This window comes from Acanthochromis polyacanthus, chromosome 18 (assembly GCF_021347895.1).
Source record: "Acanthochromis polyacanthus isolate Apoly-LR-REF ecotype Palm Island chromosome 18, KAUST_Apoly_ChrSc, whole genome shotgun sequence".
NCBI lineage: Eukaryota > Metazoa > Chordata > Actinopteri > Pomacentridae > Acanthochromis > Acanthochromis polyacanthus.
Window position 1 is genome coordinate 4,609,105 of NC_067130.1, and position 22,260 is coordinate 4,631,364.

At 40.4% G+C, this 22,260-nt stretch overlaps 1 protein-coding gene across 6 annotated transcripts in view; it reads right to left on the reverse strand.

Annotated features, from left to right (window-relative positions):
* rimbp2a (RIMS binding protein 2a) overlaps positions 1-22,260 on the reverse strand; it is a 72,563-nt gene that overhangs the window by 43,658 nt on the left and 6,645 nt on the right. For 5 of the 6 annotated variants that reach the window (XM_051938980.1, XM_051938982.1, XM_051938981.1 and 2 more), the window contains exon 3: positions 15,508-15,654. In XM_051938980.1, the coding sequence (XP_051794940.1) occupies positions 15,508-15,654 (147 nt within the window). Of the gene's footprint in view, positions 1-9,763; positions 10,106-15,507; positions 15,655-22,260 lie in introns of those variants that run through there. The other variant, XM_051938984.1, reaches the window with a different exon arrangement.

The following is a 22,260-nucleotide window of genomic DNA, read 5'->3' on the forward strand; positions in this document are numbered from 1 at the left end:
GAGGCCGGCGCTACCGTCAGGAGAGATTAACTTCTCCTCCACGTAGCACACATCCTCATTCACGTCACCGTTCAACCTCCTCTGCTGCTTCTCTCTTTACTCTGGGAGCTCAGCTGACTTTCAGTATTATTTCTGCTTGTTTATGTGCACACTTTAGAAGGTGTTTGCGCTTGAGTCATCAGCGAAGCAGAGCTGATCACCTCAAAGTTTTAAGCCTCCATCTGAGATAACAGTGAGCTGCACTTCCTCTCAGGCAGCATTTCACCAGATTTGCAACATCCAAATTGAGATCATTTTCTGTCAGTGCCTTTTGACTCTGACTCATGCATGCAGAGGCCCTGCAGGACTCAAAAAAGGAACTATGATTTGCGAAACGCTGCTACAACGTATGTAAAAGCACTGTTTTTGTAATAATGTCTCCTATATTACAGTGTGCTTTAGCAGTACTGTGCAAATCTACTCTATTTGTATATCCACTGTGCCATATCTGTACAGGTGTATGTAGTCTTTTTTTATATCTTTTTTTAAATCCTAATTATTTTTTCTTACTTTTAAATTTCTTGTCTTGTTTCTTATACGTATCTAGCTTCTATAACATGTGACTTTCCCTTGTGAGGGATCAATAAGGTTTATCTTATCATAGCTTAGCTTAACTATCATCATATTTTTCAGAGAAATCTGATTAATTGTGTCATCAATTTACAAAAGCATGTTCACAAACAGGCATGTCCGATATTGGCTTTTTTGCCAAAAAACGATATTGTCCAGCTCTCAATTTCTGATTCCAAAATCAACAGATACTGATATACGTGGGCTGTTTAAATAATTTTAGGTAACATCACATATCTCCTGTGGTGGAATTAACACATCATGCTTAATTTTCCCTGTGATGCCCCAAACATTGTCTGTGCAAAATAAGAAAACTACTTTAACTTAAGCTATGGAAAAAATGCCTTTAAAAAAAAAAAAAAAGTCTCAAGCAACAGTTTACATTGTCCTTCCCTCTATGAGTCTATTACAATGTGGCAACTATACTGTAAAATGTTGAAAACTGTTGGTGGAATCCAGGCATTATTTTAGCGGTTTTCATGAGAGGCAAAAAAAAAAAAAAAAAAAACGACAACGATATTGACTAATATTACATTTTTACGCCAATATCGGGCTGATAATATCGGTCGGCCAATAATATCAGACATCCCTGATCACAAATTATAGATTTAGTTTCTCAAATATGAGAATTTGCTTATTTTCTGTGATGGTACAAATTACAACTAAGGAGTTTGGACTTTTTTGTCAAAAGAAATTTTGAAAATGACATACTGGGTTTTCTAAAATGTTAACGACTGAATTAGTTAACAATTAACAGATAATCCATAAAGAGTAACAAAAAGCTTAAGCAGCTACTGAAATCATCTCTTTACCTGTGATATGATATATTTTCCGTGTGAAGTGTTCGAAATGGATGAAATCAAGTTTGGCTTCAACGTCTTTGACCATAGACAACTTCTCTTTCTATGTACAGAAAACCATGAATGAATCGGAGAGCAGCAAAGAGGAAAATAAAAGTCAATTTTGCAAAGAGAGCTTGATGTGAGCATGTTTCAATATATAACTGTGTAGCTTAGCACTGCATTGTGTGTCATGTTCTGATCGGTCACAGTGCAGACATGGTTCGCTGCAGCTGTCACATCGCTGCGTTTTGATCTTAATGTTCTTTAGAAGTTTGTCTTTGGTCATCAAAGCTCTCCAGTCTTCAGACGGGACAGCCAACAATCATGTTGTGTAAAGAGGCCTTTAATGTGTGTGGCAAAAATTAGACATTAAAAGCTGAAATTGATGCTTGATGTGAACTGGAATATGCCCCAGTTGCATTTTATTCAAGTTTGAAGTGGTGTGAACAGAGGCAGGGAGGAAGGAGGGAGCTCATGTGTGCAAACTTTGACTGCGATATTGAGAGGCGATCTAGCTGGACTGTATGTGCCGGGCCCTCCGGGGGAAATACCGCCTTCCCTTAAGAATACACATGCCCCACAGGAAATATTAGCTGATGGGACTGTGCATACTGAAGCGAGTGTGTGTGTGCTGTATGTAGAAACTGTGGGAGCAGGCAGTCAGAGTGAAATTGGGCTCCACTGACGCGGGCAGCAAAGCTTCTAGTCACACTGATGACATAACACATTTGATGTGAGCAGGACCTATTGTTCCCTCAGGCCACACAGAGAATATCAGAGGGCTGGAAAATAAGTTCTAAGGAAGATCTGTGTAATGCTAATGAGGAGCCCAGGAGCTGGTTAGGGATTACATGTGCTTCAATGGACCTTCCTGCTCACATAATGCTTGGGTGGACCTCCACGTTCAGAATACACAAACAAAATCCATAAAACTCGCAACACACACAGCCAGGGGTGCACATGCTTCCACATACACATTCTTCAACACGTCAATTTGCAGACACGCACGCAATACACCCTCACATGACCCCAATTTGCAGCAAAACATACCGCACAAGTGCTGAATAATTTACACCTGACCCCATTGCACAGTTGCTAAAATGTACAGTACACCAGAAACACACTAGCAGAGCCAGAGCTGAGGCTTCCTCACCGCTGTCTTCACTGAGTCCAGATCCATCAGTGTGCTCCTTAAGCACAAACCTGCTGTATATCCGTGTATGTGTGTGTGTGTGTGTGTGTGCGTGTGTGAAAACAGTTAACAGTGCAACATTTTTTTATGCTCATCAGCAAATCTTCCAAATGCTGCAGACCACCTTCTAACAAAGACAAGGCGCTGGTAGAATGCTACGCTAGTGCTGGCCTCTTTCCACTGACAGCTTGGAATTCATTAGAACATCTTATTTTTACTTATCATGCACTAAACCAGGGGTGTCAAACATGTGACCCGCGGGACAAAACTGGCTCGCAAGAGGGTCCAATCCGACCCGCAGAACAACTTTGTAAAGAGTAAAAATTACAGACACGACATTAACTGCAAATTGTAAATTTGTAAAACTATAAATTTAAAATAAATTGTGGATCATGACAAATTGTTTTGATTCTAAAGTAAAATACCAGATTGCTCATTGTTCTTATGTCATTTTGTGTGTCATTTTTGTAATGTTTTATTTAGTTTTTGTTGTTTTTAGTCCTTTTTAGTCTGATTTTTGTTGTTTGTCTCATGTTTTTGTCATTCTGTTTTTTGCTTTTGTGGTTTTATGTTTCCTTTTTGTTTCGTTTGTGTTTTGTTGTCTTATTTTTGTCATTTTGTGTTTTGCTTTATTCATTGTTTTGTGTATCGTTTTTGTTGTTTGTACATTTTTTTGTTGCTTTGTAACTTTTTTGTCTCTTTGTTTTCCTTTATCGTGTTCGTCTAATTTTTTTTGTCATTTTGTGTCTCATTTTTGTAATATTTTGTTTGTTTATGTTGCTTTTTTGTCTTTTTCAGTCTGACTTTTTAAATTTTGATCATAAAGTAAAATACAACATGGTTCAGTTCCGTATACCTGTAGCTAAATGTTGTGTTCCTTTGTAGACACTCTCTGATCTGGAAGTTGTACTGTGTAAATGATAAACTGAGGCATAATGTTGTTGAAACTGAACATATTTTTCTTCAGAAATTTCAGGTTGTTCATAATATCTTGAAAGAAAGGCAATTCTTAAAATATGAATATTTTCCAAATGTACTGTTTTCTTTTTTTGCAGTGAAACAAAAGAAAGATGGTTATTTGATTGTGCTTATTTATAGGTTATTTTGCTGTGATTGTACTGGTCACTTGAGATCAAATTGGGCTGAATGTGGTCTCTGAACTAAAACGAGTTTGACACGTCTGCACTACATGGTGAAGCTCTTTGGTACATTTCTGGAAATCTGTGTCCATGTGACATAATTAGCCAGTCTGTCATGTTGGAAAACTTGTGTTTCCTGGATCTCCCTAGAGTTAAGTTTAAAACAAAGGGAGACCAGGCATGTATTTGTCATTATTGGGTCATCTGATTCAATTGAAATCTCAGCACTTTGCTTTTCTTGTCTGATCCTTTGTCTCTTGTTAATTGTATTTCTTTAATGTTGCTGTTGTGGTTTGCATTACTGCGTCTTCTCGCATTTTTTGTGTGTGCATCTGAAAAGGGTTATTCAAATAAATCTGTGCTTAGTGTGCCAACATACACACTATTCCTCCTACATTATTGTGTTCTACAAGCTGCAAGATGTGAGCAGAGCGACAATAAAGCTGCAGCATAACACGGAAAAAAGAATGAGCACTGCTGCCATGATTACATTTAGCCTTTAAACAAAGCAAAGCTAAGTCGTGCTGTCTTGTCGTTGCTGTTGTCCGAACAGAGAATTATAAAAGCACTCACATCTGAGAAAGAAAACAGCGCATTTGGTTTGCATTATGTGGGCACAAAAGAGAAATGCTCTTGTGGCTGTTATTGCATTTCACAACGCATGGATTTGTGTCACTTCTGTTTAGGATTCAATGACATAGTTACAGAGGATTCTATAAGGGCTCCAGGAACACGGCATGCAAGATATGACCGAGTTCCAGGTCTCCAGTGGGCAGGACTCAGTAACCTGGTGCAATAGGTGACACTTACAGGAGCACAGGTCCTGTCATGTCATCTGTATCCGAACAGGCTCGCCTCTAACATTGTGTACTTCTTCTCTCCATCTAGCTGCCCTTGGTATTCAGTCCACTAAAGGCTTTTGTCCCATGTTTAATCATTCAAGCCTTTCCAGAGTAAAGAAAAAGACACACAAAGGACTAAATGAGAGAGAAGCGAGCTGAGTGATGGAAGATGTGGCAAATGACGGCGGCACGAGACAGGAACAATTTAGCTAAGAAAGGTAATCAGGAAGATATTTAGAGGGACAGAGAGAGAGAGAGAGAGAGAAAAGCGTAATCAGGATAGAAAGGTTCCTAAAGAGGAAAAGGGGGGGTGAGAAGACATCCCGGAAAAAAAAGAAAAAATTACAGGGGACAGTTGGAGACGATTAGCCATGTGGAATTAACAGGCTTTTATCAGCATGTTCCTCTGCCAAAGGGCTCACCTAGTCTGGCAGTGTCATGCTGGGATTATGCAGCAATGCAAAACCAAATCGGCCACAAAATTAAGTTCTTAAAAAGAGCACTTTGAGCTGCTACGCTATCCTACACATGCACCAAAATACAAACAACATTGTATAAGTTGGCACAGAGTCACAGAGGCTTTTAGCGATCTTACACAGAGGACACCGTGCACTTGTCCTTAGATGACACGCAGAAAAAAAGGTGTAGATTGCATAAGAAATAGAAATGTATGTGGCAAATCCTGACAGTGTAGGGGGAAGAAAATGTAAAAATGCTTTTTTTTTTAATGATTCTTATTTAACCAATCAATGTGATATTTCTAAGAGTATTTATGAGGAGAATCACTGCTCAAACAACTACTGTGTGCATTTATTTCAAGAGATGGGAAACAGTTTGAAAAAGGAGCAAATACACCACCTGCACAAAAACATAAAGCCATACTATCTTTAACTCCACTGAATGTGTGTTTAAGCTTCAATCAGACGACCATTTTTCTGCTAATATCCCCTCTCCCACCTCCCTCCTCTGCCCCACCCTCCATCTTTGCTTTCTCCCGCTGCAGTGCTCTGTGTCTTTCCTTTAATATAACTTCTGTGTGTCTTGAAAAGCTGCCAGGAAGTATGAGGAGGAAATGTTCCTTTATTGTTTCTATCTCTGCTCCCCCCCGTTGGCAATAAGTGACAACACTTACGGGCGCATATACGCTCACAATTGATGTGGCGCTCGTTCACATTCAGGCGTGTTTTCTGAGCTGTATGCACGTTGCATGTGTGCACACAAGACGGGGGCGAGGAGGGGGTGAGGGGGTTGCTATAGAAACTGTTCTCTTTCAGGTATGGTGTGTCAGAATGACTATTAAAAAAAAAGTAGCAATGAACTATCATATGAAAGATATCTGATGCCCTTTGAACTGTGAATGTGAGCCTGCACTGCAAATGCTGTTGCTGTTTAGATGAATGAACAGTTAGTGTATCAAAGAAGCACACCGAGCAATAAATTACTGTATAACAAGATAAATAACCGCATGTGCATAATGGAGAGAGATGTGCAGCAGAGCTGAAGAGCACAGTAGGTAGAAGAACACATGCAGCTTCTGTGTTAATGCTGTGGAAACGTGGGGGAGTGTGTATGAAGGCATGTAATCTGGAATAAATGTGTAATTGTGTGTCCATGTGTACATAAAGCACACAAGGGTTTGCTAACTCTGTGACTGCGTGTACACTTCTGTTGCCTCCACATGTGTACATATACGCTTATTGATATGTGCCGCCACACCCCTCCACCGCCGTCACTACAGGGATTATTGTATTTCCGGAGGTACATTTTGATTAGTCAAGGAGGCTGTCTTTTAGCTGCCAGACTCCCCCGATAATCTCAAGAGAGGAGCACGAGAGAGAATCAGTCATGAGACCGAAAACACATGTTTCATTTCCCCTATCTTCTTCCCTCTATCTCCTTCTTGCCCTCTGGCATCTCACTGAATGTCAGCTGGCACAGCCGACCGGTCTGCTGCATGGAGATGAAGAAGTGGAAGAAGAACAAGAAGAAACAAGGGAGGCGGGGAGGAGGAGGGGGTATGGTGCAAGAAGGCGCAAGATTAGGAGAATAAGATTTTCTTTTCAAGAACCTGGTCTGTGTATCATCACAGGGCAGAGGGAGGAAGACAGAATATGTGTAGACAGGGAAGGAAAGTGATGCCAGGGAGGCAAAATGCTGCAAAACGAGACTAAAGTGGAGCCGTCTGTGCACCAATTCTTTCCTTCTCCTCTGCCATACAGTGTTTCTCCTTTGGTGTCTCACCCACCCACACAGCCATACATTCAGACATATGCATGGTGGAGGCACACAAACCCTGAGTGTTTGAACCTGTGCAACACGAGCGACTCGCACGCATCCAACAGAGAAACTAAATATATTACTGAGCGGCTGGCAGTGTAGTGACAGCTTAGTTTTTCCTCTTGTTTCAACAACTGACTTAAGAAAACAAAGATAGTTTTAACCATCAGGAAGATCTGTGTAAACTTCTGCTCCAAGCACTAAAGATTTTTGTCAGTGGAGTTTCCATTTTTAGTGGAAATGTGCTTGTATGTACAGTGAAAATGTAGTTTTTTTCCAAGCTAACATGTCCATATGGTGTGGGGTTTTTAGTCACCGTCATGACTGAGCAAAATGCAGTATAATACAGATTCCGACTTCTAGATTTTTAAACATAATGAGCCTCAGGAGCCAATACTGTCAGCTTGCAGGGTGGGGCTTTCTGTGTTGTTCTTCTTCCTTCAAATAGTTTTCAATTCTAACATGTATGTTATTCTGATATTAGACCTTGCATTGCATAAGAGTTGCACAGCGTTGCACAGAATTTTGAGGCATAAAGATGTTATTTCCATGGTAAAAACTTCTAAATATGCAATTGTATATATGGAAATGAGTTAAATCAACGACCAGAGGGGGATTTTAACAGTTAGCTAACTGCCTTTTAATTATCATTTTATCATAAATGTGTCTCTCTGCTTTAGTTGTTCAACCTTAGGTAGAAGCTTTTCTTCCATGTTACGATCCAACCTCTAGGGGTTGGCTGGATGCAACAAAATAACCAGATGTTATTGGTTTTGGTAAGGGATTTATTACTTAGTAGCAAAGGAACGTAAAAGTGACAATGAAACACAAGACTGGTGAGTGTTGCTAAAACAAAGAACGGAATAAAACATAACGAAGGCTAACAGAGTTTGTAAATAAGCTAAACACAAAGAAAACAACTAAACTCCCTAGCCAAACCGAACTACACGAGCAACACCCACCACCAGGAACAAAAACTAATACAAAGGGTGTACAAACGAACCAAACAAAACTGGTGCCTCACGCTCATTGATTTCACAGTTCACAAAGACTCTTAGACAGAGTGGCTTCTTCACTAAAGTGGCAGGCTGCTAATTTGAGCCTCAGTGTCCGCTCGACAGCAAGCTCCACACCAAGATAGCAGCCGCCAACAGAAACCCAGAGTGTCGGCAGACCTCACCACGAGCATCTACTGACCGAAGTGTTTGCGATACCCGCCAACCCACCACCGTACCTGCAGACCGAAACACATTGAAACACAAACAAAGTTCCACACACAAAGAGGCACCAGGGTGAACTGGTCAAAGTACCAGCCACCCAAACTAATGGCATGGTGGCAGCTATATAGGTTGCAGGTGTGGTGAAAGCTGCATCTGGTTGGATCAGAAGTGGAGGAGAGCTGGAGAGTGGCCCAATCAGGACGGCCGGAGGGCGGAGAGAACCGGAGTGCAGGGCAGGTCGTCAGCTCCGGTATCATCAGCTGGAATGGCTGGCAACTGGGTTCCTAGAGACTTTGAAACAACCACAGCTGAACCCACACATGTAACTCTTCCCCACACAAAGGCCCAACAGGAACACCATCTCAAGAATCAAACGGCACACATACACTGGTGGCCGTAACATTCCATGTAACCTTTTCACAGAAATACATTTTCACTGACCACCAGTAATGAGCTCTTTAAACGTTAGTTCTGTCCACCACACAAGTGATCCCATGGGGAAAAATACACTTACAGAAGCAAAAGAAACAAATATAAAGAGTGGGTTGTTAGCTTGTGCAACATACTGTCCCTATAACCACAAACACACCACTTAATTGATAGATTAGCGTACAAAGGAAAATGTGTTGCATGTATGGACAGGTGAATAATATCTAATACTGAGTGTGTCTTCAATGTTATAAATTAGGTTGTCAAAATATTAGAAATACTACTCAGTATACGGCAATACAGCTCAACTCCACCAAAAAGAGCAGCCTCCCAAAATGCCATACAGCTGAATCTAAAACAGTTTCCACAAAAACTGAACATACAGCCTCCATGAAAGTAGACTTTACTGCAAAATGATTGCATTGCACTGTGAAAATTCTGCTACTTGTCAGTGTACCTGGAGTGTGTGCAGAATATTTTTTGCCATGCACACACACAAACACAATTAGGCTTTCCTCACAATATCAGTCAGCCACGAGCGGGTTAATATTCATCACCAACACCTGGCAACCCTTCACCAGGTAGGAACCAGGAACAGCTCAGGTTACCGGAGCCAATCACACACACTCACACAAAATCAATTTGTTTGACAAAGCACCACACATCCTCCTCTCTCCCTGTGTCTTTAAGTGATCATGTGAACATGTGTCCACAGATGTTGTTTCGCAAATAATTCCAGGCAGCGCTGTCCTACACGCAATGAGACGTCCAAGTGATCGCATGTATCCTCACATGCTCATATTCTCACCCAGCATCATAAGAAGCATAACACTGTAGCCCCACCCTTCACCCTTCCACACACACACCGCACACACACACACACACACACACACACATCGTCCAAACAGGTGGCTCTGCTTCAGTCAGGAAACAGAGAAGCTGGATGTTGCTTTTCTTCATTAAGTCCCAGAAGAGACAAAATGTACAAATCCTCCTCTCCTTTCCAGCTCACTGTGCACATCTGTCTCCTCCTGCAGCAACTGCACAGACAGGTTTTCCCCAGCTGCTTGGCTATGCTAACCCTGTGCACTATATATAGGACTCAACAGAGCTAAATCAAACACACTTGAGCCAAATGATGCAGAGACAGAGAAACAGCAGCAGCAGCAGTGGAGACAAAGCGGAGTGGGTGACAAAGGATATTTGTATTTACCGTGTGTGCAGGCTTAGCACAGGAGCATCTTTCCTGAGGTGTCGCTTTACTCCTTCTTCCTCGTTGCTGCTGATCTCCTCCCTGCTTCCGTGCTCTGTATGGGTGGGGAATTGTCAAACGGCTGCAGCAGCAGCAGCAGCATCAGTAGCAGCTCCGGGGCCTGAGTGTGTCTCTCTCTCTTCCTCTCTTTCCTCCGCCCCCTCTCCACACGCTCTCTTTCCTATCCTCCCTTTTCCTCTCCACTGTCTCCCCACCCCCGAAGATCCTCCTCCTTAACACCCTTCCTCCATCATTTTCTCCTTTTCTCTTCCACACTCTCCCTCTCTCTCTCTCTCTTCCTCTCTCCCTCTCTCTCTCTCCTCCTCCTCTGCTCAATTTCCCTCCTTTCTCTCTCCAACTATACGTGTGTGCAGCGAGCTGCAGAAATCCACCCTGTTGAATTAATCAGCGCTGCTACAACCATCAGCTCCATCAGTGCAGGCCACAGTCAGGAGGAAAGGTATCACTTACAAGAGGAAATAGACATCTTTAGAGCAATAAGGACGGTTTATTGGAAGGATGCCGCCACACATAGATCCACTCTCCTCTCTTCTGCTCCTCAGTTTATGTCATGACACTGATTTAACAGAGTCCTGACTGAAAATACACACATATGATAATAATGTTGATGGGAATCTGCTCCATCACATCTATCAAAGTGACCACGGGTTCTATCTTCAGTATCAGACATGCTACAAACATTTAACAGCCACTTTTCAAACCTACGGGGAGCCAGTGTTTCAGACGAGAATCATTTCTTTAATTTTACTCCACAGTAGTGATCCTATGGAGCCCCCGAGGAGGAATTCAGATTTTATTGAAGTGCTTTCATGTAACATTTACTGAAACCACTGTTAGATTCTACATACATGAAATGTGGGGCTGAATTTTTATCCCCGTATAACCCATTATCCCATTTCCTGTCTGTTCCAAATGTAATCCTGACAGTTTCGCAGCTTTTAGCCTTCAACTACAACACAGCGCAGCACTTGCTATCACACTGCCTACACTGCCTTGTCACAATGACTAATTATATCATATTGACATCAGCTTATGTGTGGGAACTCATGTCCATGCATGTGGATGTGTGAATGTAGGTATAGCTACCACAGTTAGCCCCCAAAAATTATTTTATCCGGTTAAGGGGATTTTCAATTAATCCAGGAAGGCCCTACATTCTGACAGCGCTATATTTTTAGCACGTTTTCCCCCCTAATGCAACGGAATTTAGTTTTTTTTAAGTTTTAATATGATTCAGCGCTCACAAGACAGACTGCAAATTTGTTTCGGGCATTTGTGTCAGTGTATGTTCTGAAATCAAGCCAGTGCTCATCATTTATGTAACTAATTGTCTCAGACAAACGCAATTCTGCCATTATTCATAGACGTCTATGTCCCAACTCTGAGAAAACTGACAAGAGTCTCCTTGGAAGCAGCATTGTGAGGTATATTATGAATAGTGGTTATGTCGATTAAATGTAGTGAAAAGATGTCACAGCAGCTTTGAATCTGTACAAAAAAATATACTTTGAAATCAGTTGGCAGTAGCTCCATTTGGTTAGAAATGAGGCCAAGTGTGCAGTCGTGGTAAAATCAGTATTTTATCATGTAGTTGGAGGAATGGGAAGATCAGAATGGCATGCAATGGAAAACAACCAGTTCACTGTCTTAGAGAGAATTTAACTGGAAAAATATGGTCAGATTCTTTATAAAACCAGTTCAGAAAGGGTTAGGCAGGCTGCTTGCTGGAGAGGATGAGGAAATGTAGGGGCAAACCATTTTCATGTGTTTGGGGGGTGTCCTAGGATTCACAGCTTCTGTAAGATGATCAGAGATAGCATGGAGAAGGTTCTAAGAATCAAGACTGATCTTTGTTTTCAGGTCTTGTACTTGGGTAAGATGCCATCACAACTCATTGGTTACCCTAAGATATATTTGTCTAGAATTCTGCTGGTCGCCAGCAAAAAAGCCATTACAAAAAAATTGCTGTCAGGAAACCACCATCGATAGAAGACTGGTTCATTGTGGTGCATGATATTTATGTAATGGAGAAGTTAACACTTGCTCTGAGACTCAAAATGGCTATGTTTGAGAAATGTTGGAATGGTTGGACTGAGGTTATCAGCCCATATAGATCAGATTTTAAATGACATAATAGAAATTGTAATACTCCTGGTTCTCTGGTAAACAGTTTTTTTCTTTTGTTTGTTTTTTCTTTTCCTGGTGTGTATTATGTGTTCTATTTTTTTGTATTTTTATATACTTGTTCCGCATCTCTATTCATTTACAAAATTGAAAAATGGTTGTGTGTCTCCTTACTTACTACATCATTACTAAAATCAGTATTTTTCATCAATTTTGAGTTTTTTTTTTTAACTTTTGTGTTTAGGATCACTCAGGTAAACTATACTATTAGACTCTCCTAATGATCATGATCATAGCTCGTTGTGGTTATCATTTAAAATAGAAAGAAAGAAAGTGCCTCATTTTGTGTGCATGGAATGGACTCACAGAAAATGCCAGAAATCTGATCCCAGCCAGGCTCGGCCCTCCCTGATATACATCGTATCTGCTTAAATTACTGCAGGCATGAAGCTTCCCAGGCCAGACCAGTGGCCTCAATCAACCCTGGATGTGGGCACTGGAGAGATTAGCACCGGAAGTGTGTGTATGCGTGTGTGCTGGTGTGTTTTCACTCTTCTTACAAAGAACTTGTTTCCTAAAAAATGCATTTGTCACAAATCCACTGAGCTTTACCCTCTAAATGATCAGATATTTCTGCAGACAGTGTGAAGAGAGACGGTAATATTTACATTAAACCTATAATAACTGGGTTCTTTTTAACAACTTGCAAGCAGCAGAAACAAATTATGAACACATAGCCTCTATCCATTTTATCCATCCTTTTTCTAGACACTGCCAGGAACACATATCCTGTTTAACTGAATGTAGTTGCATGGCATTTGATCTCAAGGGGTCCATGTTTGTTCTGATGTTTTCCTCTTTTCTTTTTTCTTTGTTTTTGAGTAAAAAGCTCTTTGTGTTTCGCTTCAGCACTCAGGAGTTTTTCTTAAGTCAGAGGACAATGGATGGAATGGGAAATGTACAGGGAAAAAGAGAATAACGTAATTATAGGGACATCTGAAAGAACAGTATCTGAGGTAAATTTAATTAAGGAGAGAAGAAAAGGCTCCGACTAAACACGCCCTTTTTAATATCAGCTGTTAAAACAGCCCAGTGAGTCAAAACACTGGGAATGTTCTGCGTATCCTGTGGGCGGTGGTGGTATTATTATTCCAGCTGAGTTGTGATTTGAATTACGTTATGCTGGACTATTATTAACCCCGGTTTGTCTGCACATCTTTGATTAGCAGGACTTAAAATGGAGATTACAGGGTCAGCTGAGACAACCCAGCTATTAGGGACTATTGATTAGACGTTGTTCCTCTCTGTGCCGGGACAGCCCATATCATCAGCCCATATCATCGTCTGACTGAGCCAGCTGCTAGCAGTACACAATTGTTGCCATAGGGATGGTGTCCAGGGAGACAGCTGTGGCCTTTTAGCAGCAGCCACACAGCACACAGAAGGTCATTCCTCACCTAGGGTACCTTCCTCTGACTGTCCATCACAGATTGTTTCCAGGCAACTGGTCCAAAGGTTTGTTTTTGTTTTCCTGGGAAGCGGTCCACCTTCTCTCTATGTTGTTTTGCCAGTTAGGAAGCAAAACAGCAAATGAAATGAAAGGACACACAGAGAAACTTAGCTGAGGCACCCAATGAATTTAGGTCTCAGTGTTACACCAAAGACTAACAGAGTAAGTGTAAGCCCACAGTATATCTGCTTGAGCAAATATGGAAGAATGAACCAGTTCTCATCACTGAGCTTCTCTCAGCCTAACTGATCCATAGCTGAGTCTGTCTTTGCATGAATGACCATGATGCAGTCTGTGCGAGTGAAGCTGTCAGCAGCGATAGCGAAAAGACTGTCGGGCATCCAGCTGCACCGCCTCCTCACAGTATCTCCTTTTTTTTTAAAAATATAAAAATAAAAACGTCTGAACACACACACACACATATGTAATTACATAAGCTTGCTAATCTAGGTGGCTATGCATGGTAAATAAGTTGGCAGAACATTCACCAAAAATATTGTTTAAAAAAAGAGAAAAACATGTCATATGAGGAGAGGATTGAGAGTTTGACCAACAATGATTGCTCTCAGCTGGAGAAAGTGATGACAGAGAGGATGTTTATGTCCTCATTTGTTCTGCATCTACTTTCGTACACATGTTGCAGATTCTTTTACTTATTGTCCACAGTAGTTGTTAAAATATGAAAACACGCCATCAGTAGAAGCTTGCATGCAGATTTCTAGTTAACCGAAGCTAATTTCAAGCCACTGAGGCTTATGACAGAAGCAGCCATTATGCTCTGTCAGTTCCCCTCTGCCAGTATGTCCACACTCCTGCAAATGGGAGAGTTGCCAAGACAACGGCTCACACACACCTTGCCATCCGAGACCACCTGGAGGAGGCCTCCAAAGGACAAATCCACTAAATACACAAACGCATGCACGAACATACCGCGCAAACAACAATGCAAGTGGTTCTGCAAACATAGACTCGCATGCACAGCACACACCAAATCACATGTCTCCCTTATCTGTTTTACACCACAGCGTACACCACGTAATTGTGCAACCAGGACCAGTGTACTGTATGTGCACAGGAGCCACACGAGTCACAACACGGCAGCTGCATCCTTGAAGAATAAAAGCTACAACGCAGCACGCTCACTGACTTTCTCTAGTGAAAAATAACATCCTCCAGGTAAAATATATCACTAAATATGTACGGGTCAGTATATAATTGTGGGACTTTTTGTATCATAGTTGACATTTTTGATGTTTTCAGGCCTAAAATCAACATGGCTGCCTATAACCAAACACCACATGGCATTTTTACACAAAGATTCTTATAAATATTATATATACAATTGAGTACAATAAAAATTGAAAGTTACTTACAAAGATATTGTAGTAAACCTGTTGACTACTTTATATTAAATAACTCAGAAAGCCTTGGAGTCTTTCCAGTCTTTTCTTCAGGAGGAAATGACATCATGTGGAGCAGGTCATGTGATCTGGAATTAATACACTTCCTTGAGAGGTGGTTTTTGTAATGGATAATTTGGTTTTTTCCCATATAACAATTGATATATTGCCAGAAAAGAAATATCTGTCATGATTATCTCAACTTAATGAAAAGAACACAATCAAAATCATTTTTGAATAAACTCATTTTATTATTGTTTAGCTAATTAGAAGGTTCTTATTAAATTGGGACGGTTACTTAGTTGACATTTTAGTGATATTCAGTTATTTTTTTTACTAATAAATGATTGTTTCCATAATAAATAATTATGGAATTTGTAAAGGCATGATCATAATGAACGTAAAAGACATTAGTTTTTTCAACTTTTAATAAAAATGTATGCAAGATATATCCCATGGACTTCAAAAGTCCCTCAGTTATATATTGACCTGTATATTGCATTCATGAAGACAGACATCATTAAATGTGACATCTGCAAGCGCAAACAAAATGCTGTCATTTCGAATACGGGTGTGTTGGCAGTGAGAAGTGGCAGCGTAACGCGGGTTGTGTGCGTGTCTGTGTGAGGAAAACGACAAAACAAGCCTACCAGTTTACGATACTGTTGTTTCTCTTGGCGAAGCGTCGCTACTTCAAGCTTCAGAGCTCGGTTCTTCTCCTCCAGCAGTCGAAAGCGGCCCACGTTGTAGGCAGAAGAGTGTCCTGCAGCTTGCTGGGATGAAACCTCATACCTTAACTGCAAGACAAAACCCAAAGGTATTTACCAGTTTTGGACATTTTGTGTGCCCTTACTGTGTCTTAGACTCTGAAATTATGAGGTAAAATAGGCTAAAGCCACGTTTACAGCTGTAGTTTAAGAAAGGGAGCATAATACAAATGTGAACACACTGTATAATGTTTCATTTATTACACAAAGTACAGCTAAATATCATTAGTTTTGCAAGTATTTGGCCTCAACACAAAATAATGGGTGAAGTGAAGTTTTTAACCTGCAAGACGAAAAGTGACAAAATCAACAAAGCTATTAAAATTCATCTTCAGTGGGGACATGGATGTGTCAACCAAATGTTATGGCAATCACTCACAACCAGACATTTGCTGGATCTTATAGAAATACTCATATGGGATCACAAAAATCAGAGCATTTGTCTATAAATGCTTAATGCATTTGTCAAGTTGATGCAGCAATATTTCACTGGGTAAGTTAGAAGTTGGACCTTCTTGTGGCATTAAAGAAAAAGTCAGAGCCTCCCCACAATTTTAGAACTCATTATCTGGTCATCATGGATATCGGCACCAAAGTTTACTGGGATATTTCACCAAAAACTTCCAACCCCATGGTGGCACAACAGGAAAAGTTAAGGCTGTTGTCTGTACAAAATTATCTAGCAATTCATCAAACAGTTGTTGAGATCGTTCAGTCTGGAAGCCGCTGGCCGTTCGAAAAGTTAGGAAGCAAGCACTTTGTTAATAAAAGTTACAGAAACAGTCTGCAAGGTTCCTGTCAATCCAGCTTACAGCGATGTACTAGTTCCATCCCATGGGGTCAGTCACAGGAAAAGGATTACCAGGCCTGAAAATGAAGCTGCTGCTGCCACAGGTTTTTGAGCCTCAGTAGGATTTGCCAATCAGTGTTTTCCTCCTTAGAAATTTTCTTGATGCCGTAAAATAGCCTTTGAAACCAAATTTCCAGTCGCTTGAACCCTCCGTGGAAATATGCTGCATATCTGTAATAGGCAGGCTGGAAAATTCTCTTGAGGTCTGCGGAGAGTTTCTTCTATTTCTCAGTTAGTCTCCTTTCCTGAAAGACATTAATTCGTACAATTTGGTGGCACTTTTAGAGTTTATAGTTGTCTTGCTTGGGAAAAGAACTGCTATGCTGTCAATCTTGTAGGTTCCTCAATTTCCAGTCACTTTGAGGCCACCGGAGGGGTTGCAGATAGCGGAGGAATTAAGCAGCTGTTTGGCGGAGGTAAGAGGGAAGCTGATTTCGGATAAGTGGATGTAAATTCTGTCTGTGCCTCCTGAAATTAAAGACACTCCACAGACAGGAGGCAGGATTCATTTTGGTCTGGTTTATGTCAGAAGAAAGAACTCTTCATATATGTTAATCTAAAAATGGATTTGATGCTCTGCTGCAGTCTCTGATTAATAGAATGAAATGGCAACATGTTGGTGCGCTCCAGTCTGAAGCCCCAAATGAGGTGTAGTGTTCCTCTTTGCCTCCTGAAAAAGCACACTTACATAGCACAGCCACTCCAATATTACCACAGCTATAAAAGGAAAACATTATCACCCTAGACAAAAGAAACCTTATGCTGCATTACTCTGAAGTCTGTTCCCTTTCATCTTTGTCTCGGCTCTCAGTCCAAAATTTCTAAATTTCCATTTGGAGGAAAATGAAGGCAGAGGTAAAAACGTAAGCCCATTGTTCTCTTCGAGCAGTTTTTCCTAGTAGCGGTCCCTGACAGACCAAGCAACAGATGGCTCTAACATCAGTTTATAATATTCTAATATATCAATTAGCATGTTACCAGAACATTTGGTATCTGGCATGGAAAAGAACTCACACACACAAACGAGAACCAGATCCCCTTGAATGTACGCCAGACTCTCACACTCCACCAAACAAATACTAAAAACAAAGTTGCAGACAAGATGTCAGACTGTAAGAGCTACCAAAGCCAGTATGCGGGACCTGCCAAGCAGACAGAAAGACAGCCAGATCCACCTGCTAATACAGCAGATCTGCCAAGCAGACCAGCCTACAGATAGGCCCACCAGTGGAATATGGTGGACTTTCCAGGAACAGACAGAGAGATGGATGGACCTGCCAACCAGTACAGTTGGTTTTCCAAACAGACAGACAGACTAACACATTCAGTCAGTCTATTTAGAGCGAGATACTGAGCCATATGGACATCACTGTGAGGGCTGATTTATGGGTTGTTTCGACGAGAAAACCACCGATGCAAAAAAACTGATTGTACTCAGAAAGAAGTCAAAAACAGGTAACCGTCTTCTTGACAACAAAATTAAGGGGGTCAGTTTATAACTGTGGGACTTTTTGTAACATAGTTGATAGGTATCATAGTTTTCATTTTTGCTGTTTTCAGGCCTAAAACCAACATGGCTGCCTATAACCAAAAATCACATGACATTTTTACACAGATTCTTCTAAATATTATACACACGTGGACAAAATTGTTGGTACCCCTCAGTTAAAGAAGGAAAAACCCACAATTCTCACTGAAATCACTTGAAACTCACAAAAGTAACAATAAATAAAAATTTATTGAAAATTAAATAATCAAAAACAGCCATTACTTTTGAATTGTTGATTAACATAATTATTTAAAAAAACAAACTAATGAAACAGGCCTGGACAAAAATGATGGTACCTCTATAAAAGATTGAAAACTATTTGACCAGAGTGACATGATTAACTCAGGTGTGTCATTTAATTGACATCACAGGTGTTTCCAAACTCATAATCAGTCAGTCTGCCTATTTAAAGGGAGACAAGTAGTCACCCTGCTGTTTGGTGAAAAGGTGTGTACCACACTGAACATGGACAACAGAAAGCGAAGGAGAGAATTGTCCCAGGACATCCGAAAAAAAATTATAGACAAACATCTTAAAGGTAAAGGCTATAAGACCATCTCTAAACAGCTTGAAGTTCCTGTGACAACAGTGGCTCATATTATTCAGAAGTTCAAGACCCACGGGACAGTAGCCAACCTCCCTGGACGTGGCCGCAAGAGGAAAATTGATGACAAATTGAAGAGACGGATCGTTGGAATTGTATCCAAAGAGCCCAGAGCAACCTCCAAAGAAATTAAAGGTGAACTCCAAGGCCAAGGTACATCAGTGTCAGATGGCACCATTCGTCGTTGTTTGAGCCAAAGTGGACTTCATGGGAGACGACCAAGGAGGACACCACTGCTGAAAAAAACTCATAAAAAAGCGAGACTGGAATTTGCAAAAATGCATGTTGACAAGCCACAAAGCTTCTGGGAGAATGTCCTTTGGACAGATGAGACCAAACTGGAGCTTTTTGGTAAGGCACATCAACTCTATGTTCATAGACTCAAAAACCAAGCATACGAAGAAAAGAACACTGTCCCTACGGTGAAACATGGAGGAGGCTCAGTAATGTTTTGGGGCTGCTTTGCTGCATCTGGCACAGGGTGTCTTGAAAGTGTGCAAGGTACGATGAAATCTGAAGACTATCAAGGCATTCTGGAGAGAAATGTGCTGCCTAGTGTCAGAAAGCTTGGTCTCAGTCGCAGGTCATGGGTCTTCCAACAGGACAACGATCCAAAACACACAGCCAAAAACACCCAAGAATGGCTGAGAGAAAAGCGTTGGACTATTCTAAAGTGGCCTTCTATGAGCCCAGATCTGAATCCCATTGAACATATGTGGAAGGAGCTGAAACATGCCATTTGGAGAAGACACCCATCAAACCTGAGACAACTGGAGCTGTTTGCTCATGAGGAGTGGGCCAAAATACCTGTTGACAGCTGCAGAACGCTCATTGACAAATACAGAAATCGTTTAATTGCAGTGATTGCCTCAAAAGGTTGTGCAACAAAATATTAAGTTATGGGTACCATCATTTTTGTCCAGCCCTATTTCATTAGTTTGTTTTTTTAAATAATTATGTTAATCAACAATTCAAAAGTGATGGCTGATTTTGATTATTTAATTTTCAATAAATTTTTATTTATTGTTACTTTTGTGAGTTTCAAGTGATTTCAGTGAGAATTGTGGGTTTTTCCTTCTTTAACTGAGGGGTACCAACAATTTTGTCCACGTGTGTATATACAATTGAGTACAATTTAAATTGAAAGCTATTGATAAAGATATTGCAGTAAACCTGTTGACATGCCATAAATCCACACTTTACTCACACACTGCTTTATATTAAATAAGTCAGAAAGCCTTGGAGTCTTCCAGTCTTTCCTTCAGGAGGAAATGACATCATGTGGAGCAGGTCATGTGATCTGGAATTAACACACTTCCTTGAGAGGTGTTTTTGTAACGAGGAACTTGGTTGAAAGTGATTTATTTTCCATCTAAAATTAGATATTTTGCCAAAAAAGAAATATCTGTCATGATTATGTCAACTTAATAAAAAGAACACAATCAAAACTATTTCTGAATAAGCTCATTTTATTATTGTTTAGCTAATTAGAAGGTGGTTGTTACTAAATTTGATGGTTATTTAGTTGACATTGTTGTGATATCCAATCGTTTTATATTGATAAGTGATTGTTTCCATAATAAATAATTATGGAATTTTTAAAGACATAATCATAACGAACATAACAAACAGTTGCTGTTTTTTTTTAAATGTATGCAAAAGTCCCTCAATTATATATTGACCCAAGGAATGAGAATAAAATGTGGTTCATGTTTCAAATTTATTGGGCTTTTTATCTTTAACATTACATGCAAAACAAGAAAATACTCAGTATACTTTAGTATTTGTACTCTGACACAAGTCAACGCTACATTCGGTCTGCTAATTAGTCAGTAAGGATGACCTGGTGCATCCACACAACAGACAGTCTGACTGTAAGCAGCCCGGTGCTGGGTAGAGACCAATTGTGCCGTCCAGTTAGGAAGCATCATCCTTGTACTGAAGGGAGCTGCCAAAGCTGCTCTGACAGGAGCTGCATCAGAGTCAGGAATCATGGCACACTCATGCAGGATGGAGCCACAGGGGGAAAAAATACTGACAACTTCTCCTTCAAACTGTAAGCCGGGAAGGGAGGAATTAAAAGGACACAGTCAAAAGTACAAAAGAACAATCTGGCCAGGAATAATATCTGTTCTCACCTCTATGAGACTGAGTAACAGGCACAATGTATTACACATTTGATCATTTTTTTCTACAAACTACAATTGTTACAAATGCATGCGCTTTTTTGCATGTACATGTAATTAGGTAATGATAAAACAAACCGTAATCTTCTACAGTTTGCATATAGTTCATCCAAATGTGCATGACCAAGATGCCAAAAAATACAAATACTGCAGCAGACCGAGAACGTGTAAAGATGGCAGAGGAACAGTGGGAATTAATTAGTTTTTAAAAAATGCATACAAGGCAGCCTCAGAAAGAATCAAAGAGAGAAAAACCAGCAGCAGTCACCTTGAGGAGCTGACCATCAGAGGATCCGTTCATTTTTAGATCCATCACAGGGCGTCAAGCGCATAGAAACTAAAGATTTAAACAAAAATAATCACATTTTCCAAGTGTTTGCATGTATCGTATGCAGTATCTCAGAAGTTGCTTAAATATTACGTGTCATTTTAGTCACCCGATCTTATATAACACATACAGTGACAGTGTTTCTCTGTCCTCCGTCTGAACTCATGATTTTGAGTCATGCATAGCCAAATTGAGGAATACAGCATTATTATTTCCAAAAACTGACAGGAATAGTCTCCTTTATTGATTCGACTGACTGTTTGCTTGGTTGATTTTTTTTACTTTGTGTGTCTTTGTTGATTTCAGTAACACACAATAAAGCCTCATTCCAGATGTTATATTATATGCACAGTCATTTTTACTCTTTTCTGGTGCATTTAACTCAGAAAAGTCGTCTGAAACTTGCATGAATTCATTTTTTTTAAACAATTACAATTTCATGGACTTATTCTTGAAAAAAAAAAAGGAAAAACTAAAGCAAGCGACATCAGCTGCTGACTCATATTTCCCACTAAACTGTGAACTTAATTTCCTTCGCGTTATCTGACCTGTACAACACTCATGACAACACGAAAACATTATCCCTTTCAAACTGCTGGAGGCTGGAGTAACAGTTTATTACTCAAAGCAGATAATGTGTGCAGCTATTAAGATTTTAAGATATTTAGATGGTTACGGCATGTAATTATGTAATAGAGGCTTTTGCTACTTTAAACTCTGCACTGATACGCTCCTCTGAAATTTTTACTGTGATTAATATCGACCAATATTAATCCACCATGACACAGACAAATGCAGTGGGTTTTCTTTTACAAGTTCATATAATAAAACGAGATTTTTTTAGAATTCCTTAACTGGATTTTTTGGATGCCTTGTGTTAAAGGGACACAGCAGAATGGATTAGGAAAGCAGCATGCGGCAGCTGGATTTGAGCCAAGGGCATCGTGGTCAAGTGGTGTGTGCACGCAGCCAGCCGAGCCACCAGGATACCCCTAAGTAATCTTATTTTGACGAGGAGTAATTTAAATAAACTGTCATGTCGCCATCTGGTGTGTGAAGGAAACACTTGCATCAGCGCTGCCGGATTTTGGAAGTGGAGCTATGTACCAAAGAATGAAA